The sequence below is a fragment of the Manacus vitellinus genome, unplaced genomic scaffold (genome assembly GCF_001715985.3).
Source record: "Manacus vitellinus isolate BGI_N305 unplaced genomic scaffold, ASM171598v3 scaffold_0_pilon, whole genome shotgun sequence".
In the NCBI taxonomy this organism is placed as follows: domain Eukaryota; kingdom Metazoa; phylum Chordata; class Aves; order Passeriformes; family Pipridae; genus Manacus; species Manacus vitellinus.
In genome coordinates, this window is record NW_021938789.1 from 3,206,449 (window position 1) to 3,228,657 (window position 22,209).

The window sequence follows — 22,209 nt, forward strand, 5'->3', positions numbered from 1 at the left end:
TTTTGGTTTTTAACTGCCTTATGGGCTGAATCAATAAAAAAATCAAGTCCCTATTCTGCTGTATCAATCACTGGCAATATCATATTGATGTATACTGAAGCTGTAAACCAGGCTTGTTTAATGAGACCAGTCAGAAAAAGTAAGATTAGTTTATGCCACAGGAAGTTTAATCATGTTTCTCAGCTTATATTCTGTGGGCTGCATCTGATCTCTTAGGACCTTAAAAGGCAATGTAAAAATGGTCACTAAAAAAAGGAAAAAATAAAAATTTCTGTATGTTTGTACATGTGTTGGTTAAAACAAGCTAGTAATCAATTACAGATTTGCAAGCAGTTGTAGATTAGATTAATAATAACCATTGCATGCAGCATGCCAAGTGCATGCAAGTGCCCAGCCATCTTTTTTGGTATTATCCCACCTAAGGCAACAGTGGCATAAACCACTGTCTTCCTTTAGGGCTGCAACTGGATCCTGAAAAGGAAATATCCAGAAAAATACCCACAATGCTTCTAAAGTGTAGAACAGGGAACAAAGCAAAGCAGAAGACAGGACTGTTTTCTTTAATTATGAAGTGTCATGGTTGCAGCAGGCCTTTAGTTTGTATCCCATCCTTAACCCCAAATCTTGCACAGTGAGAAACACCTGGAGCCAAGGCTGGGAAAAACTGTGGCGCTCTTATGTCTGTAAACTTTAATTTCAGATACTTCTTCTCAAAGCAGTCCCCTGCTATTTGTTGAAGTTCTCTCCAGTGCAGACAAGAAGAAATTTAAGGCAGCGTTGGCACAGTCATAGATGTGTGGCAAGGTAGGGCATTAAACGTGTTCCTTTGCCTCTGAAAGGTCATTCTTCTGCTCAGAGGTGAGTGATTTTTTTTTCAACGTATTTGAAAATAGTCTGAGAAGCTGGTTATCACTGAAGTAATGAAATAAGTCATATCTGAAGCAGTGACATTTAATTAGCCCTTAGTATAGCCACTGGGACTATTTCACATTTAAATACTTACACTGAAAGGGAGATTTTCAACCCCCTTACTAATGTAGTAAAGAAACTGCATGATCACTTTTATTATAAAAATAATCCTTAGGTAAAATAGGAATATAATCAATAATTACACAAATACACATTTACAAATCTGTAAAATAGTTACTTATGGCACAGAAAATATAAATATCCCTGTACCTTGTCTCTGTGCAAAAAGACAGGCTAGTTTTAGTCAATAACCAGCCCTTTAATGGTTTTTTTTTCTCTTCTGATTTCAGTTAAACACAAGGATTTTCAGATGATATGTCTGAAAGTTCAGCATCAATAGACCAGAAAATACTTTCGCTTTTAATCCAGATAAAGCACAGTAAGATTTTTCCTATCTTTTGTCAAAATGTTCCTCCCTGTTCTTCAGCCTGCATTTTTGAAAGAAGAGGAAAATTTCAAGTTCAGTAACTTTTTTCACGAGCTGTCAGACTGCGGTAGAGAATTAGACCCAAATACAAGTCAAGCTGCACTCTGAAGCTGAACTACCACCGTAGGTTTCAGTTTAGTTGTAGTAGAATTTGCATTATGCTTGCCTTCTTCTTCTTTGTAGCTGTCAAAAATAATTTTTCAGAAAAACACTTTGCTTTCTCTTGAGGCCTTTCATACAGTCCAAGAGAAGGTGAAATTAAGCAAGAGGTAGATATTGTTCATTCTCCTAATTCCCAAGAGCTCTCCATTTGAATTACTCCTGTTTAGGACTGTAGGAGATATGTATAGAGCCAAGTTTTATGTCTATAAAGTAGTGATTGACTTACACCCCCTCATATCCCGCGGTCACTGACAACATTCAGCAACGTGCTTGAGGAATTCATCACTGAGTTCATCCCTGAAAAACCTCATGCAATGAGGGCATCTGAGTTCACCCTGTGCCCTGCCTTCGGAGCCCGAGTTTCCATTGTCCGCAGGAGGAGAAGCTTGTTCAGACTGTGAGGGTGTTCTTCTCGTGCCTGTTTGGCCTGGGCTGTTGCCCTGTAGATGTTCCACATTCGTCTGTAGGTACAGGTGATTCTGTTTACCAGCGTGAACTCTGAAATGACTACTTGTGTCTCTTGAGTCCTAGAAAGAGAAAGAAGAGCTCTTGAAAATGATGCAGTAAAAAGATATTCTTTAACAGGTGATATTTTATCAACCTTTATCTGAAACACTGCTCAAGTATTTATCAGATATTTGTAAATAAATTATTCATCAGGTTTTGCAGTGTTGTTAATATAGTTATAAAGAAGGTTTGTAGAAATATCAGAACACAGCCAGCATGCTACTTTAGAAATGCCACTGTTACAAGAGTCACAGCTGTCCTCTTCATTCCAAGAATTCACCCTTACTATGTTGATCCAAAAATAGGAAGGAAAATAGACTGGAAAGGGATATTACATCTGTACTGGGAAGCATCTATTAGAACTGACTATGAAATAATGTAAGTTTTTGACAGCTGCACTGAGCTGAAATGGTTTTAGAAGTACTAAAATTTTTTAAAAATACATTTAAAAGTATATTTTAATCTAGAATACTGTTGACATGCTTTAGTTGAAAAAGTAGCATGCTGCTTTCTTACCTGTCTTCTTGCTAGCTGGTGTTGCAAACATGCAACTTCTGCCTGAAGTTCTTGTATTTTGCTCTGTGCTCGTTCTCTGTCTGATCTCTCAGATGTGAAATCGTCTTTATAAACGAGGACCTGAAAAAGAATTATTATGTTAATATTTGTTAAGTTAGAGCATTTGTGGATGAGACTGAAAAGCTGAGGCTGTGATTCCTTTGTTACTTATTCCCAGAATCTCAACATTATCTTCTCTATCATATCTGTACTTCACAGGTACTTGTATTTCTTTTACAGTCTTTCATATTTTGTATTAAGGCCAGCAGAACCACATGCAGTTGTTTTAAGTAGCAAGTTTCCTTTAAATCCGTGTTGTTAAGTGTCTGTATAGCCAAATGTGGAAAGACAAGTAGCAAATGTCCAAAAAATAAATTGATTTTTCCCCCTTGAATTTCAGTGGTCTGGGAAGAAACTAGGAATTCCTACTTCTAGGAAAAAGAAATTTAATGACCTGTTGCTCCAGCATTTGGATGCGCTCATTATCTCCTTCACTAGCCTTCTTCATGTCTTCTAGTTCTCTCTTTGTTTTTATGCATTCATTCATTTTTTCTTCCAGCAGCTTGTTTAGCCGGAATATCTCCTTGTGCATCAGGTCAGAATTAGTTTGTGCTGAAGTCAGGCCGTGCTGCTGCTCCAGTTGTGTCTTCATCTCTTTCAGCTGCACGTGGAGTCGCTTCACATACTCATCCCTACTCGCATCGTATTTCTGCCATTTTGCATTCAGATCTTCCACCTGAAAGTTTAACCAGGAGACACATGAAGAACAGGAAGACAAAAACTTCCAAGCTTTCACAAACTGTCTTTATGTGCAGGACCAAAATTCTCTAAAAGATAATCTAACATGCTGACCCGACCACTGAGTGGGGATAAACCACTGTGCAGGAGAGCAGGAGTTACCACGCTGTAGAGCAGACTCTCCACAGGCAGCCTTTCCCCTCTCCCAGTCCAAAGGGACAGTGTTAAATAATGTGGAATGGAGGGGTTGGTGGTCACCCTGGTCCTAGTGCTGTTCTCCTGGAGTGCAATACTGATGCATGGAAGGAACACGAAAATCTTCTGCACTGTATTTTTAACAACAAAACCCCAATACGTTAAAAGTAATGTAAGAAGTTGTTCTTGGCTAAGGGAACAAAAACTATGTTGAAAGGACTAAGAAGAATTGCCTTACATTTAATTAGATTAACCAGGCCTTGTCCCAAGTTTACTGTAATTCAAAATAATTGATCAACTCTTAAACAAAATGAAAGTACTCACGTGAGCCACTTTTTGTTTTAACATCCTGTTTTCATCTTGTAGGTTGCAGATAAGAGCTTGAAGTGAAGTTTCATTGTCTAAAACCTGTAATTTGCAGATAAGGTAAGTGTTACTTGGACATAAAAATCCCAGATGCTATTTGGCTATGCTGTTAAACTGGAAGTAACCTTTTTCTTTAAATTCCTCTAAAACTATTTGCTATCAATGAAATAATGATCTATTTATTTCTATATAGTGTGTTTCTAAATATTAATAGTATAGCCTACACCTTTTATTATTAATAAGTAAAGGAAAACTGTACTAAGGTTTTTACCACTTGGTACTGCTTTTAAATAGACCTGGTGACAACAGAGCTTAGCAGGTTACAAAAACTCCTTGGAAAACCACTTGTCTGGAGGGGCAGAATGCATGACAAAGGCAGAGATATGCCTTCATCTTGCTTTGTTATTACTGTCAATTTTGGCCAGTACTAGGAAGAAATTACTGAGGGGAAAAAACCCTGCTTGCTAAATAATTGACTAAAATGATACCTCTTTTTTATAGTTGTGACATCTGCTTAAAAAAACCCCGGTGTACATGAGTAATATAGAACACTTTTGTGCAAAATTCCCTAGAATCAGCTAGTAGTGGCATCTGAAATTTCTCCTCTTCAACAGGGAAGTCCCCGCTGTACAAGGTTAGCTACTTATTACATATATCAAAGTCAATCAAGTTTCCTGTCTATCAATTACATGTAAAATACGTGTAAATTTTCCTCAAAAATACCAAATGTTTCGAGTCCTTTACAAAGTCCTTTTTTCTTGTATCTACTCAACCTCTAACTATTTCTTACAGGTAACTTTAACATGAGTAAGTTTTCTTTGGAAACACTGCTGGGAAGTTTTACAGAGTAGACATGAGCACGTCAGCACAGATAAGTGGTCATGTGAAAAAAAGCAGTACCAACACAGAGGAGAAAGAGCATGAGACAGAATTATTCTTTTCTGTGAGAACTGGCTGTAGCACCCTACTTAATACTCTGACCAGTTATTTGAGGCAGCACTGCTAATGTTATTTCCTTGTGGTGTTATAATGAATTACCTAAAGACTCTAAGCCATCAGGACTTCTGGAACAACAGAACAACGGGATCTGCCTCTACCCTACGCTGAAAAGCTTCAGCTGAGGTGATGATGTGGCAAAGCCAGAGAGCCATTAGCAAAGTACACCAAAATCCAGGTGTTGGTTCTCCACAGTACTGTTTCTGCCACTGTCCTATTGTGAAGCATTTTTTCTAAACATCTCTCCTGGGGAGAAACATGGCCTTGCAGTGGGATGCCAGGGGGAATCCCATAGCCAAAAAAAAACCCAAAAAAGGTAAGACACCTTGACTCATTCTTCCCTAACCAACTTTCTGTAGGTCTGTACTACATGTGCAAAGCCAAATCCTGATCTGAGAAAACCACGTGCTCTAGAGTTCTTAATATAAATACTACTTTGAAATATCTCTACTTTGTTTTGTGATTTTGATGCTTAAATAGGTAATCAGGAGAGATCACCTTCAAAAACACAGCACCATCTAGTGCTGCACAGAAGCACAGGGTGGTATAAGAAAGGTACTGTCTCCTATATATGGAGAGAAGAATTGTAGTTGTGGAATTGCTGAGGTCGAAGGAACCTCTTAAGTTCTTCTTCTCCCCAAAAAAAGCATCCAATGATGAGATGAAATAGCCAAAGTTAAAGTGATAGCTGCTTCCATCCTAAACTTTTGGTACTTGGAATTATTTAGAGCTTGCCAGGGTAGTCTTTACACCCTACATGAAATTGTTCAAAGGGATGTACCTCACTGTTCCTCAGTTACAACTATCATATTGTAATTAACACCACAGAAGCTAATAAGACTTTAAAGACACTTAGTAGTAGCTATAAGAATACCTGATTAGATCTTTCAGTAGCTATCTGGTCATCTGAATTCCTCTTCTCTTTTCTTTGCTTCTCTTCTAGACACTTAGCCAGATGTTGACACATTTCTGCTGTGGATGCTAATTTGCGTTGAAGTTGGTGAGTCTCATCGGTGAGTGAACGGCACAAAACATCACTGGTGGCTTGAGCCTTCTCCTTCTCTGCCAAGGTCTTCTGCAGTCGTAAGATTTCTCTCTCCTTTTCATATGGAGGTTGATTTATCATCTGCTGTATCTCTCCATTTTTCTCCTCTAGCTGCTGATTCAACTTCTGTACTTCCTAAACAGAAGGGGGAGGGGAAGTTACTTAAAAGCAAAGTAAACTCAAAAGCCAAAATATGTCTAAGACTGAATTCCCTGTTGCAGTTATTCCATATTGCTCCTATACTCACTGCAAAGTACCTAAAAACTAAAAAAAAATCCAGTTCATCTCTATATAATTACAGGACCTTGGAACTGACAGATCACACAGTCAAAATCTTCTTGGGCAACTATACGAGTACTTTCTAGTCTGTAGAATGGAGGAACAAGCTGCAAAATTCAGGAAATATTTATGAATTTAGCAACTAATTGAAGATGGAACTTACAAGAAACAAAGTATTTTAGAAGGAGTAACTGTGGAGACTGAGAAATGCTTACAGGTCCTGCACTCTAAATTACCAGATAGTAGAGATTTTCCTCAAAAAAAAAAAATGGAACTGTAAAGTCATCTTATCAAAACCCAATGCAGTGCATTCACTGCCTGGCACTGTCACAAGGATAAAGCAGAGGTAGCACACAGGGCAACTTTCCCCACCTAAGAAAGGGTGGGAACAGTAAGGTAAGGACAAGCAAACAAAATCTGTGGGGCAGCAATGGCTCTAGTTTGGCCATAGCTGACTCTCCAAGGTAGGTGAGGGGGTCTGACACACCCTTAGGAAACAACCCTGTGTCTTGTTGCTGCACATTCTTGTTGGTTTGGAAGCTCTGCATCCACACTGCATTAAGGTAACACCTCTGCAGCTGTTTTGAGAAGGAAGCTGACTGGGGCAAACCACCTGTAGTTCCATGCACCTGAAATACACCAGTCCTGACTTTGTCAAAAAACTTGTGCTCTATACCCTCAAGAAGTAGCAGATGCTGGTAACAGAAACCTCAGCAGCACTGCTCCTCCAGAACCAAGGATGCCCTGGATGCCAGCACAGACCATGAGACAGCTACAAACTTGACTCTACCATTCCAGTTATTATTTTCAGTGTCAGTTATTTCAGTGTTCTGATTGGGCATAAAATTTTATTCTTTCAAGAAATAAATCTTAACGTCTACCACAGAGAAATAGCACTTGTTCTTATTACTGACATTTAAATTCTTTAGCCCCATGCTAAATGCTAAAGATATTCAGCATCAGCCTTCAAAATATGTTCAGATACCACGGGTTTGTCATCTGTCTGCAAAGTGTCAATAAGATCATCTCTTATAACAAATTTCCAAGCAAGAAGTTTTTAAAATGTATTTTAGGTGAGTGTCATATATGGAAAATGTTTTGTATAAGCATTAGGTCAAGAGAGTGCTTATGACAAAAATACTCGTTTCCATTTTGAGTACTGTTTCTCAGTTTGGAAATTACTTCATGCAGCTTCATCTGGAAACAAATGCTTTAAAATTCTTTTGAGTATTTCAGACTGGACATAGGAAAGTCTTAATGACAGTAACCAAAACAGCACTTGTGGTGGATGGGAGGGATTCAGTTTGGAGACTTTTTTTCTGTCAAAAAAGATACTGATTCCCTATCTATTTTCTCACAATCCAAACTTGCCAGACGATACTTCTCCAAGTTTAAAAATGCTGCCTTTATGTCAATATATAAGAGCACTTTAAGAAAAAAAACAAACTACACTTTAATAGAAAAACTGGTGGCATCATCTTAGAAAACTGTTGCATCTGATAATAATTTTCAGTAAGTAGTCTTCTATAAGTAACATGGAATTCCAAATTCAGGCGGGATTTTTTACTATTTTTCTTTTTTTTCCTTACGAAAACAGTTGCATGAAGATTTATAACGCCACGCTAAGTCTTTGTTTTAGGATTTTACGTTTTTGAACTTAATGCTAAATAGAAGCCACTGTCGGATACAGAGGGCTGAGTTGCTTTGGAGCAAGTCCTGTAAAAGGCACCAGCATCGCTAGGCGAGGGTGCGAACACTCCCCGTGTGTCTGTGCTCCTGAGCCGCGCCGGGCGCGTCCCTTGCGCGCCCCCAGCTGTTCCCATCACCCGAGCGGGCAGTCTGGGAGCAGAGTCCCCGCATCCCGCGCTCCGCACCACCGCTGCTGCGCTTAAACCCCTCGCTTTCTAGAGAGCCCCGCGGCGATGCCGCTCCCGCGGAGCCCCTCCCTGCGCTCCAAAGCTTTACCTGGCTCAGCGCTTCCACCCTCCGCGCCGAGAGCCGCTCGCTGTCCCGGAGCTGTTCCCGGGCCTGTCCCAGCTGCTCCAGCAGGCTCTCCACCAGCGAGCGGGCCGGCTCCGCGCGCCCGCCGCCGCTCTCCGCGCCGGGGGCTGCGGCTGCCGGGCCAGGGCTGCCCCGCAGCTCCCGGATCGTCGCCTCCTTGGCCGCCAGCTGCAGCTGGAGGTGCTTCAGCTGCTGCGCGGACTCGTGGTACAGGGTGCAGAGCGCGTTGTACCGAGGCACTTTGTTCTTCAGGCTCCTGTTCTCCCGGTGCAGCTTCTCCAGCGTCTCCTCCACCTGCCTGAAGCGGGCCACGAAGGGGTCTGTGCTGCCGCCCTCGCTTACCGAGCACATGGCCGGGACAGGTCCCTTCTCCTCCTTCTCCAGGGCGAGCAGTAACGCGCGACAGGTGGCATTAAAAATCCCGAAGCAGAGCAGGGCCCTGCCAAGCAGCTTCTCCGCTCTTTCGCCTTCCCCCGCGCAGGAGGCGCGGCCGCTCCCCTTTTAAGGGCTCGGCCGGGCCGGGGCGGGGCCGCTCCGCCCCCCGGGAGAGCCCCGGGCGGGCACGAGCCCTTTTCCCGGCCGCCAGCCCGGATTCGGCCCCCGGGGGCAGCGTCAGGCGGGGAACCCCGGCAGGCGCCGAACGGAGAACAGGCAGTGGGGGCGGGGGGAGAAACCCGGGGGCGAGGGAGGAGCCCCGGGGCGAGCGGGCGGCTCCGAGGGGACGGGGGAAGTCCGGGCTGAGGGGGGAATGAGGGGAGGCGGCGGCAGGAGGGGCGCTGGCGGGGAGCGGGGCCGCGGAGGGGGAAGCGGGGGTCCCGGCGGGGCGAGGGTCCCTCGGGGAGCTGGAGGACGGGGCCGGCTCCGCCTTGCGAAAGCCCCGGAGCGCGGCGTCCTCCCGGCGCCGCTGCGGGAATTCCCGGCTCGGGCCGGGACTTTCCCCGCCGGCGGCGGCCCCGGGCAGGGCCCGCCCCGCTCCGCCTCCCGGGACCGGCCGGGATGGAGCACCTGCATCCCACCCTGGCCCTGCCGCCCGATCCTGAGGCAGCAGCGGGAGAAAAAACGCCCGGGAAATGCTCTGTGTGTGTTGTACCTGCACCGGTGGCGGGGGGGGTGGCTCCGGACCCAGAGCAACACATCTCTCCTCAAAAGCCGCGTGCCTGTGCAGGTTTGGAGGAGCATCTTTCTTAGGAAAGGCCTCGAAGAGATCAAAATCTTCTGGACATCAAAATTCATGTCATTAGCTAGTGTTTACATGCTCTGGATGAGCTGATGAGACCAAAACCAACTCCCTGACACTGAACAAACAGGTGCCCACCGGCTGTCCCTGCGGGGGATAACTTTTTTTATTGGTAGTGTAGAGACAGAACTTGTTAATCAATGATATTGCTGTCAGAGAGGTCACGCTGGTGTGGTGTTTCTCATAGGAGGATGGGGAATACAGTAAGCTGGACTGAGAGTATATTTTGGATTGGTTTAGTTATGTCCCTGTTACTATTCTGGTGGAACAGCATGGCAGGAAAAAGCCTTAAACTAGCATGAAAACAAAGCCTAGATTACATTTGGTTATTGCTTGTAATAATATTAATTGTATGCATATGTATGCGTGTGCATAAGAATGTGTACAACATGGAGCTCTGTGTGTGCACACAGCCTTATTGCACAAGGTTCAGCACAACCACAGGAGATGTTTCTGGACCAAGAAGCCCAACTGTCCAATAGAGAGCAAGTGAAAATCACCACATGCAACTGGTAGAGGGGGCAAAAAGAGAAGACTTTAGTTGATGTGATAGAGAGTAGCCACCTGTGTTAGCAGGTGTCAGGGTAAAAAGATACAGCAATGAAAAATTTGTGTGGAAGAATTTACAGGAATGGGAATGTGAAGAAAGGAGAAGGTAAATTTCAGAGTTGAGACAGTTGCGCTGGTGATGGAGCAAAAGTCTCATGGTACTGGTGCACATGAAATACAAGACAGAATATTTCAGCCTTTCATGAAGACCATGGGTGCAGATTCAAATGAGATAAGTTGCAATTAAGTACAGGGAAAACTTTTAAGGGTAATCAAACATTGGAAGTGCTTTGAGCGGGAGTTAGGGCAACAGACCTCCTGAGGTTCCTCCCAACCTGAATTATTCTGTGATTCAATTAAGCTTTTTTGAGGTGGAAAGTCACAATTTTGTCATCTTAATTATGCTAGAAAGTTATCCAAAATATTACAAGTAATAGATTCAAAATAGTCCATTAGCTTAGCTATTCCTGAAAATATAACTGAATTTTATGTGCATAGAAGATCCTGTATGGCAGAAAAGGGTAAAACTCTTGTCTGTGGTACAGGTCTCTGGCATATCTGCCATTTCATCTAATAAATAGTGTAAATAACCCATGATTAAGGACAGTGAAAAATCTGTGTGGGAGTTGAGGCAATACAATTTTTGACTTTTTACTTGTTCAGAGTTATATTCTACAACCTTAAGACACTGATTTTGCTGTGAAGAAAGTAAAGTTCCTGCTTTAAAATACCTGCACTTTACAGTTTTCATGTACAGTAGTAGGAAAAGGGAAAAAAACTGTAGTGTTACATTTTCATTATTGTCTTACAGTCAGAGCTAAGTGAAAAATCTGGAGCAAGATTGCTTTTGCTGACTGTCAAAATATTTTGTAGAAACGCATGATGAAGCCCTGTAAATGGAGAAACATTTGATTTCCTGCCAATCCAGATAGCAAAACTCCAAGTAAACTCTGCAGTCCCGTGCTTGCAGCTGGGGCAGTGATATCCTTACACCGAGCATCACGGAATTTAGTGAGCTACCAAACAGAAGCCTGTATAATACAGTTACCTTTGTAGCATTGTATCAGTGTATTAAAATCAAGCTTTGCATCCGAGTACTGAAAACTTGGCATGAATAGTGCTTTGGATAAAACCAGCAGTCCCCTGAGGAAAACACCGCTGACTTCAGGGAAATTTGACCTGCGTAAGTCTTGAGTAAGAGACTGATCCCATATGTCCTCGGGAATGCCCATAGATGACTGTTTCCTTTTGTCAGTTCTGAAATGCGGAGGAATTCCTGGGAATTCAGTAAAAGAAGCTGGTGCCAAAGAATGAGTCACATCTTAAGACATGTTTCGTAGTGTACCTGGCTTTTCCTGGATTGCCTCTCGTGTGCTGTTCGCCCAGTTTGCTGATAAACAGCAGGCCTGTGGGTGCTTTTCTTTTTTTTTTCCTTTTGGACAATCATGAAGGCTTATTAAGTACAGTAATTCTGGTCAGCAAATAACTGCATAAACAACAGATATGCTCTGCATGACTTCATATAAGAAAAAAAAGTTCGTTTTCTGTACCCTACTGGTCTCAACATGAAATACAAGGTGAAGTTCTCTTTAACTTTCTCAGTATAGGATGTAACAGGATATTAAACTTAAGTGGGAAAAATTTAACCTAATATTTTGTTAAAGGAATCTTAACAAAGTGGTTTTGAATAAGTAATTCTATGCACGTCACAACTTATTATAATGTGTGAGTCACGTCATACAGTACATGAACGAAAGTGTTTAGATATTGCCTAGAAACAAAAAGGAGGTGAAGCAGATCTTAGGAAACCAGGAAGGAAGAATGGTGAACAGTCTAGTTAGATTAGGTAAGTGTGCGTAGATGTAGATATATTTAAAATCTCATTTTAAAGCATGAGTTATTTGTAGAGCTGAAAAGAATAATTCCTCTGAATGTAGTAGTTCTATCTCTGTAACATTAGTGCAAATTGTGAGTCTTTATATCTAAAAGTGTAATTCTTTGTGGAACAAGGCTGTGCAACATAGTGGGGGGGTCTGTCATTTTCTAAATAGTGACATCTGCTCAATTTGTAAGAAACTATATTTTTTACTTATGAACTCCAGATGTTCAACCAATCAAGCTGTGGTTTACCCTGTGGTCTTGTCACCACTAGTTGTCCTGGAGAGAAAGTCATGACATAATGACACTTATGAAGTGTTACATGTCTTTGAGCTCTTTTACCTAAGCAGAACTGATTACAAAGTAGTGAGTGATCCTCTGGCTGCTGTAGGCTGAAAAAAGCAATAACAGTTCACATTTCCTTTGCTGTTGATTGTGCAGTGCAAAAGGGAAAAAAATAATATGTAATGAAATAATCTGATATACTCACTGCTACGTGAGATATCTGCCTGAGAGCTCAACGTGTGTCCAAAAATCTGATTTTCCTGCAGAGCAATGAGTGTTGATGCTTCTGTGACTCATAGATTAACAATAATTACGAGCTGCAGGTGTGTTTACACTTCTTACATGGGAAGGGCTAAACATCCTTTACCTATATTATCCTGTTGGATGTTCTGGTGATGCAATGTTCTGCGTGTTCTACAGTTGGAATGACAAACTCAGTGAGAGGTTAGCTGGAGGGCTTTCAGGATTCCCAAAACTCGATGAACTCATGGCTATGACTTACGTATGCAGCCATCTCTCATATGGAGGCTCTGACTTGGATCACAACATTCCTTTTTTAGTCTTGTTTTCTGTTTATACACATGAAAATATTTAGTGTAGTTAGGGGAAATAGATTGGGCTTTATTTATTTCTAATGTAAGTTTTTCCATACTTTTTATTTTTTGGGTACAGTTTGAACTTTGGAGGATGTCAATACCAAATCTGATGCATAGGGCAGATTCCCAGGACCCGTGTTCTTAATCACAGTAAGGCTGAAATAACCGGAATGAAGAACCATGACATTGGTCAGCTCCAAAGCAGTCCTTGTGCTTTTCCCTAAGAATTGGTGCTTTCACATTTATATGGCCTAAGGTGATTCAGTCTCATCCTTATAGATGCTGGTAGATAAGCTGGATATGTGCTTGTATGGATCTCTCACAAGTCTCTTGACCCATTCGTGTCTGTATGTCCAGGCAACAGGTTTCTGTTATGCCTTGTTTCTCCTCAGCACTTTGGATCTTTGCTGCAGTTCACCTTTCTGTGCAGGCTCACAGGTACTTATATATCCCCTCCGTGTGTTCAGCCATTTCAGGCCCTGCTTTAGTTTCTCATGGATATCCTTACTTTTTGCAGTTTCTCTTCTGTTTGCCTGTGGCACAATAGTACCAATTCACAGGGTCTGACCTTGCAAAGTGGAATTCATTTCAGTTGCTATTGCTGCCTCTTGATCCGAGAAGTTCAAGCAGTGTGCTCAGTCCTTTAGGAAAGTCTGTCTTGATGTCACTGATTTTTGAGCTGTGATTCTATCTACAGGAATGTACAAAGCCCTCTCTTTGTTGAACATAAGTTACCAACTGCTTGAGGCCATTTCCATACTCACAGGCTTAGACAGCCACTGCTCCTACTAAGAGGCAAGTTCTATGAGCTTGTACTGTATAAAACTTTGAGTTTTACCCATTATTTGTTTATTTATTTATTTATTTATTATTTTCTCTATTTATTCATTATTTTCTCTATTTATTCCTGGTGAGCAGTGTAGGATATGCTGGCTTGTAGATGTCATAGAACATTTTTTTCCTAAATCTGATGTTTTGAAATGCTGCAGACAAATCGTATTCTGGGTTGTAGGAAAAACTCCCCTAATGCTCAACATATGATCCATATTACTGATTTTTTTGGGTTTCAATATATATTGATTGGATTTTCTGCTTTGGTTAATATAAAGTACTCTGAGCTTTCTGGTTGCTGTTATTCATCTTTCCTCAAAGACCAGGCAGTTTTAAAGTAATTTGAGGGGGGAAAATAAAATTAAGAAGTATGACTAATTTGAGTGGGAAAAGTAAAATTATTAAGCATGACTAAATGCTAGGCATTCACTTGCAAGACTGGAAACAAACCAAATTGTTTGTGGATTTGTTTGATATATTACTGTTGTGTAATTAAGCTTCCTAAAGCAGTGTCCATGGTGTCTCTCATCCAGACTACTCATTCTAACTAGAAAAAAATCAGTTTACACATTTCTGATCTTTAGCTTTTCTGACCTAGAGAGCAAATGGACCACTAGAGTTTGGTTAGATAAATTTCTGATTTATATGTTTTATTTTAAACGTTTGTTCTAAAGGATGATTGGGAAAGGTGATTTCCTAAGACTATCGGAAACCTCAAAAGAAATTGTGGTTGAGTAGAAATTCTTTGCCTAAATTAGAAAAAGAAATATTGAAGACTTCTTAGAGTGTCCTTGGCACTACATGGTGAAATAGTTCTCAGAAGTAGAAGAAGTAGAATGTTGAAGAAATGTTGGGAGGAATTAAGTAACTCGAAAAAGAAAGTGGAAGTGTCCTTACCCCACCATTCACTCGTCTCCCTCACATCCATGCCATTTCTACAGAAATAACAACATTTCCCAAAATTCTGATTAGTGTTCAGTTGAGAGGAAAGAGGTAATGTTCCACTGGAACTCTGTCTAAAAAGCAAAAAATCCATCAATCGCCCTGGCAGGACAGGGAAAAGCAGTTTTCAGCAGAGTTTTAAATTCAAGTTATTAATGTAGTTTTTTGTAGACTGAAGAATTAATGCCATATGGACACCAGCTGCTGAAAACTTCATCTCTTGTTCAAATGTATTTTTTTATAAGGAAGGGTAAGCATGTTTCTCTGTCATAGATTGTACTTGAAGCAGACAAGCATTTTGACACTTTTTGCGGTCAAACAGAATTAATGGGAGAAGGAAAATAGTATTTCTGAGGAGTCTGCATACCAGTATCTGTTCAGCCCTAGCCCAATAAGTGAGTCAGATGTGAACATGCAGATGTGTATGGATTGTAGGAGATTAAATCAGGAAACCATAAGAAAAAATAACATATTTCTTGGAAGTGATAACTCCTGAAAAAAAGCCACTGCAGCTTTTTTCACGGCTGAATTTGTACGAGCTACCATGTGGCACTGGAACTTACACTTGTGGTACAATGAAATATGCCTGTTTCTACAGGAATAGATCTTTTTAACTCTAAATTAAATCTTTTCTCCATTTAATTATGTTATATTTACGCAATATGTTATGATTGTTGCTGGCTTAATGTACATTTTAGTGTAGGTGGCTGTTTGGCAAAATCTTTACTATCTTCTTGCCCTAAACTGTAGAAGAAGGACCACAGGGAATCCTAGATGTATGGTTTTCATTAAAGTTTCTGATGAAAACTACTAATATATGTAACTGAATAAATAAAGAGACTACCATCTAAATGGAGTGAGTTTGAGAACTGATTGACACTGATTTCTGGTGTCTCTTGCCTTGATTTTGCAGCTTGACTTTGAGTAAGTCTTACAGCACCTTAGTTTGAATCTTCCACTGCTGACAACAGTGACATTGCTGTAGATGGTTTAAAGGCAAAAAGGCTGCAGAATATTCAGTATTTGATTCATGGAATGAAGATTATACTCAATTTTTGCTTATCCTTACTTAATTTTAAGACAAAATCTCAAAGTTTTTACTTCAAGCTGGTTGACAGAATGACCCATTATGACCATTAATTGACACATTTATCTGCTGATGACTGAAATGCTTAGAAGTCAATGTGAGAAATTTAATCATATTAGGCCTTACATAAACAAAATAATAAATGTTATCTGGAATACTCAAATCTAATGCCTTATTTTGGGGCTAGTCTTAAGTAAGTCACATTTAGTATAATTGTGATATTCCAGTTCCAGTGTGTGCAGATAAGATACACAGACACCTTTAAAAGGACTGGTTTCAGAAACACTGGTTTTGAACTTCAAGTCACAGTTTTCATATAACTGACTTTGGAGATATTACTGTTTCTCTGAGAACTATTTATAATATTGTCGTGATCTTGTATTTACTGAAAGTACACCTTCTAAAAAACTTTGAGATATTGTTACAAGAGAGGTAGGGCTTAGAGGGAGAGTATTCCTGTTGGATCCTCTGATATAGCTGGGGAAAAAAAAAAACAAAGACCTTTTGAGATCATCTCTACTTCCTTGGTTTAGTTGGTCTGTCTCTCCCTACAAACTTTGCTTCTATGTATCATGTTTGCACCATCAGTACTGTGACTTACAGATAAAACAACTTCTTGTAGTATGTTTGGTGGTCAAATGGTGATGGCCATTAGCCGACCCAACAGCTTTGAAAAATGAAACATAATCTCCCCCATCTCTTATTTCCTGTGAGCTATGCAGGAAGTGTCTCAGAATGAAAGAAAAGCTATGAATTTGCCAGATAATGAATCCGACTCTTGGTTCATGGTTCTTTCCTGTAGGCAAAATTATAGGTTTCTTGTAAGCTTAAAGGAAGTGAAGTGAAGGAGTTCACTTGAGTGATAATGAGAGTAGACAAATGATTGATTGGCTGTTGAGAACAAAACTGTGCTTTGGGCATTATTTATTTTCAGAGGTACTAGAGGAGTGTGATGGGTTGACCCCAGCTGGCTGGTGAGCCCTGCCCCATCCACACCTTCCCTCCACAGCAGAGGAGTGGCACAAATGCAAGAGGCATTGCTCTGCTCTTGCTATGCAAGAAAAACTTGTGTGTTGAGCTAAGGACAGTTTAATAACAGAGAAAAGAAAAGAAAACCAAACAAGTGATACAAAGGTGATCGCTCAACACCTCCAACCAGCAGCCTGATGGCCAGACAGCCTCTGAGTAATGACTCATTTCAACACACCAGCCACCCCTGGTTTTATTGCTGGCCATGACGTTGAATAGCACAGAAAATCTCTTTGGACATTTGGAGTCAGCTGTCCTGTCTGTGCCCTCTCTCAGCCTCCTGCCCATGCCCAGCCTGCTCCCTGGAGGCAGAGTGAGAAGCAGAGAAGGCCTTGGTGCTGTGCAAGCACAGTTCAGCAACTGCTAAAGCACTGCCCTGTTGTCAGCAATGCTTTGGTCTCAGATCTAAAACACAGCACCATGGGGGCTGCTGGGAAGAAAATTAGCTCCATCCTGACCAAACCCCATACAAGAAGTGTTATTCCAAAAAGAGGTTGGGGAAGATACCAATATTTGATACATTTACATGGCTCTTGCAATTTTCATTTAGTAGAATGAAAGCAGGCAAGGAACTCTTGCAATTTTCATTTAGTAGAATGAAAGCAGGCAAGGAACTTTTTTTTCTCTGTTTTGGAATGAGGAGACCTGAAAGCAGTGAGATATCAAGAGATTTGTTCAAAGTTGCTTATAGTATCAAAAGATTATGAGCTGAAGAAGCACAAAATACTTGAGCTAAAAATACTGAAAAGACTTTGTAAAAGAATAGGCAATTTTCTAGATGTAATGGCTCATAACAATAGGATCAGAATTTGTTAATGACTGCTGCTAATAGCAAAATTTATGTTTGGAATAGTTAGAAAATTTGTCCCCTTTCCAGGTTCACCCATGGATTAATGTCAATCTATCCCAGAACATTACACTTGAAAGATATTTTCCAACCCCTCTGTTTCCCATCTTTATTAATAATGTATCCAACCTCAGCAAAATTCTCAGAAGAACATTTCCTGCAGAGCAATATAGGCCAAATGGGACCAGTATCTGCCAGAACAGCGCCTTCAAAATGTACCAGCATATCTCCACAACAGGTACAGGATGGTTTTGCCACAAGGGAACCATGATACCTGTCATGTCAATGGTTTTTCTGTAACTCCTCTGATATTCAAAGTGCTGTTATCCCTAGGGTGATCACTATGAATTTATTCCTGCAGCAGCCTACACATGGGATTGCAGAAGAGGGATCTGATAGTCTTGGGCAGATGCAAATGGAATTGAGAAGCTGACCCTCCTGTGCATTGTCTGAGAACCACGGGGATCAAAGGGGGTTCCTGGCTACTCTGTGTGGGGAGCAGTTTTAGAGTCTTATGCTCCTCCAGGTACCCAATTGGAAAGAAGAGATACCTTTGCGTGGGGCAGAGAAGCACTGTCCCTGCTCGTTGTGCAGTTTGTGAAACCATGCTGCTGTTTCAGTATGGAGCTGCAGGGACTGCCTGGAATTTCATGGGCTGTTCCTCACTAGTGCACAAATGCTAGGAGCCTTGCCAGAGGAGTCAGCCTAGTGGTGATTTGGTCCATATCTGCCATGCTATTGTTTTAGTCTTACAAAGAAATTTGGAATCTTCAGGATCCATGAGGAGAGATGTTGCAGAAGGGTCCTGCCAACCTCTCCAAATCCCTCTGCTCCTATCCTTGAGTACACAGGTTTCCCCATGTGTGGAAATGGATAGTGTCCATAATTCTCCCCAGCTCTCTGAAAGTGTCAGCTTTGCAGTGACTATTCCCCATTTGGCTTGTTCATAGACTGGATGGGTTTAGCTAAACACATCATGAGATGTGGCAGAATGGGGAAGCGATACTTGTCTCAAAGTGTAGTGTGCTCGATATGATGGGGAGTGGCGAAAGTGTATTATTACTGTTACTTCTGAAGGATGACGCTGAGTAATTTGAATTAATCTCTGCCATTTATGGTTCTTCATTTCAGATTTGTGTGAGAGACGTACTTCATTTTCCCGGCATGTGCATCACTTGTTTGAAAGTAATATGATGTTATTTGATTCTTGCAGAAGATAAGATGGGAAGACATGTGCGTGTAGCAACTGGTATGGAGGCAAACTGGGAAATACCCGCCCCACGTGTATTTGATGCAAGTTGTGCCAGGGCAGGTTTAGATTGGATGTTTGGAAAGCTTTCTTCACCAAAAGGTTTGTCGAGCTTTGGAAGAGGCTGCCCGGGGCAGTGATGGAGTCACCATCCCTGCAGGTATTTAAAAGATGTGACACTTAAGAACATGGTTTAGTGGTGGACTTGGCAGCAATGGGTTAATGGTTGGACTTGATGATCTTAAAGGTCCTTTTCGACCTAAATGATTCCATGATTCTGTGAAATATGTACTCTTGGCTGGTGGTGATCCAAAGTGTGATGTAGTGGGTTAATATGCAGAAGCCATCCTGCCATTTCTGTGGAGCAAACTGTTCAAAAAGATTATTTTTCCATATATTTCCTCCTTTGCTGAAGCAGAGAAACCCCACCCAGCAACACTATGGAAGCTTGTAGTGATGAGGGTCGTAACAGAAGGGGTTGAGAATAGCCCCCCTTCACACATCTTTTGCCTGGGAAATCAGGCTGGCAGATTGCTCTGCTTCCCAGGCTGCATGATGCAGCATCCAGCTTAAAAACTGCGTATACACAGCCAGACTTTGGTTCACATCCCTAGTTTTCATGCAAGGGGCTTTTAACTTTCTTTATTTCAAGCAGTATTGCACATGTAACCTGCAGCTGCTTTTAAGCTCAGGCCAACAGCCTTGGTCCCTGCCTGAGCAGCGCTGTAGGGATCCTGGTACACTGGATTCAGAGCTTGTGCTACAGCCCTAAGGTGTTGAGGGTGGGGTATTGTTTGTTTTTTTAAGGTGTCCAGAATAATGTCAGTACTGCTTTGTATCCTCCAGATTTTTGAGTTTATAGCCTGAGGCACACAGCACGTGCCCTGGCACATGGTTTTGGGCATATGACTCCTCCTTTCAGCACATTCCTCCTTCGCAGGAGGCTGCTTGTGAGGCTACTGAAAGTGGAAAATCCTTATCAGAGTCCGGTGCAAGTTGTCTGACCACTGAGCAAATAGTCCCCTAACTATGCTCTTAAAGATGTAGTCATTTTATCCCCCAAAGGCTCCCAGGAGCATGCTAATACAGAAGCAGACTGGATAACAGAGATCAGACTGCAAGAGCAAACAAACTTCATAATGGAATAAATCCACAGATCTTTGTAAGGAACTGTCTTATCACAGTGTCCGAGCTGCTGCTTATAGCACAGAGTAACTGAAGGGACCTTATGGCATTCACTCTATTTTATTTTCCCCAAGAAAAGCTTGGGTTATTTTACTTGCCATATGCCTGCTGTTGTTTTCTGTTTGAAGTCTGTGTGCTGCACTGTGTTTGGGAGAAGTGAAAGTTGAAATTTTGCCACACACTTGAAAATGGCTTGCCTGTACAAACTGAAAGGTTCAGCAACATTTATCACTGTTGCTCTTCTAGTGTTTCCACTTAAAATTCTAAAAGCTGTTGTCAAACATCAGTAAGCTTATATTGGGAGGTCAGAATATATGCAGTGACATCCTGCCATGTGCAGATCTTTGCATAAATGATACCAGACCCCCTCAGCACACCTCTGTAAAGAACATCTCTCCTAGGATACACTCAATTTACATATTAATCTCTGGGTCATGTTAACATTTAGCTGAGTATCTTGTATCATGCTGATTTACATAGAACAGTCAGGCTATTTAATGGCTATTTAATGAACCAGGTACATTGATTCTTGGACACTTGCTGGGAAAACGAGGCATCTTAGAGATGTAGGATGAGGCATTTGGTTTCTTTCAGTTTGCATTGTTCTGAACTTCATTTCTAGACATATTTGTTTAACAAAGCACATTGAGTATTTAAATCTATGTGCCAAAAAAGAAAAAGCAGAAGTGTTAGCACAGCAGTTTATGCTATCAGGGTTCAGTGCTCAGGACTGTCACGTTTCTTGTTCTGGAGGTCCCCAGGTTGGTCCTTGATGTGTCAGCCAGGAAAGTGGCTGTCATGGCTGTACTCGTGACTTTCTGAAATTTTCTTGCCACCAAAAGAAATCTGACAGAACCTGGACTTAACCATGTTAGTGTAACTACAGGAAAATTTCAGAGAATATTTTGTTATGGGTAAGGACAGATTCTGAAACTGAGACTTAGTCACACATTCATGAAAATGTATGGGATTTAGTTTGTTTGCCTTTCCCCTTTGTATGACACTGCAAACTAAGAGGAGTGATTCCCCTTGCTGTGCATGACTCTGCAGTTATGTGGTTGCTTTACTGTGTGAGGTGGCTGGGGATTTAAAAATAGCTCTGCTTACTCAGATGCAGCTGATGATTGCAGAAAAATACCACTGGGTGGTAAAGCTGGAACACCTAGTACTTCTTTCCCATAATGAACAGCAAATAGAAAGCAAGGTTAAAAAAAAAAGCGGGGAGATACCTACAGCATTTGGGGGAGGAGTTTCAGTATTTTTTTCAGCCTTTGTTTTTTTCCTCATTCCTTTTTGTGGGATCAGTTAACTTTGGGCCATGGCGGTCCATCTATTTCTTATTCCTTTGCCAGGGTGATGCCAGTCCTATGTTTCTGTAACTTGGGATCTTTGAGAAAACAGGTTCTTAATTTGTATTTCCCTTTATATGTCCATCTGAGGCATCTTTCATAGGCACTAACATGACTGCTGGGGTTGTTGCAAGGTACAGAAGATCCCGTTGCTTCAGTGTGTTATGTCCCCTGAAAGTTAGCTACAAGGCTTTTAAAAGGAAAAACCTTTTCAAATAAAAATTCTGGAGTAAAAACTTTGTTTACCTGGTATTATGAAATGTTGTATAGAAATAGAAATTATATTACATATCATAGGAGCTGTTTATATATTGTTATTACACACTTCTGTGCCTGTGTAGACACACACACAGAGCAAATACTGCACAGTCTTGGCAAATATAGTACATAACTTATATAACATACTATAGAAATCTAGATTATAAAGGGAATCAATCTGTATATTCAGTTGAGTCCCTCACTTTGTTGAGAGTACTAATGAATTTTTTGGTGACTCTGGAGCCATGGATACTTGGTTATTGAGACTTGGCTGTGGGGTTTATTTCATGTATCTCACAACTTGATCTAAGGGAGTATTTTCAATCTGCTGATAACTATCTAATCTTGTTTGAAACAGTCTTCTTACCAAAAGATTCTGGATTGCACCCATTTTCTTCAGAAATCCTGTGAGTCACTGCATTGGAGAGAAACTGAAACTGCAATTACTCCTCTAGTTAATATTTTTTTCTCCATTTTTACTCTAATAATACCTAGATAGTTTGCTAGCAGGTCAGGGCTCCAGGTGCTCTTGACGTGTTACTCAGGCACCATAGGTCAAGGTTCTAACTCCACATGGCTGGAAGCCAAGGTAAAAAGGTCATATTGTGATTAGTTCCACTTTCTAATTGTGTTTCTCCATTAAAAAA

General features: G+C 41.2%; 1 protein-coding gene and 1 long non-coding RNA gene across 3 annotated transcripts; one reads left to right on the forward strand and one right to left on the reverse strand.

Moving 5' to 3' along the window:
- Positions 1–546: 546 nt before the first annotated feature.
- On the reverse strand, positions 547–8,670 carry TNIP2 (TNFAIP3 interacting protein 2). 2 transcript variants are annotated; one of them, XM_018088818.3, is made up of 6 exons: positions 8,205–8,670; positions 5,790–6,095; positions 3,878–3,961; positions 3,075–3,356; positions 2,582–2,701; positions 547–2,085 (listed from the first exon to the last, which is right to left on the reverse strand). In XM_018088818.3, exons 1-6 carry the CDS (start codon positions 8,589–8,591, stop codon positions 1,804–1,806), a joined length of 1,461 nt encoding a protein of 486 aa, XP_017944307.2. In that variant the 5' UTR covers positions 8,592–8,670; the 3' UTR covers positions 547–1,803. The 2 variants fall into 2 exon arrangements, with proteins under 2 accessions (XP_017944307.2, XP_029818625.1); XM_029962765.1 differs by having other exon boundaries at positions 8,583–8,627.
- Positions 4,377–6,828, forward strand: LOC108644320. The gene is made up of 3 exons (XR_001923204.2): positions 4,377–5,231; positions 5,859–5,915; positions 6,262–6,828. It is a non-coding gene; the product is annotated as an uncharacterized LOC108644320 (long non-coding RNA).
- Positions 8,671–22,209: the final 13,539 nt, after the last annotated feature.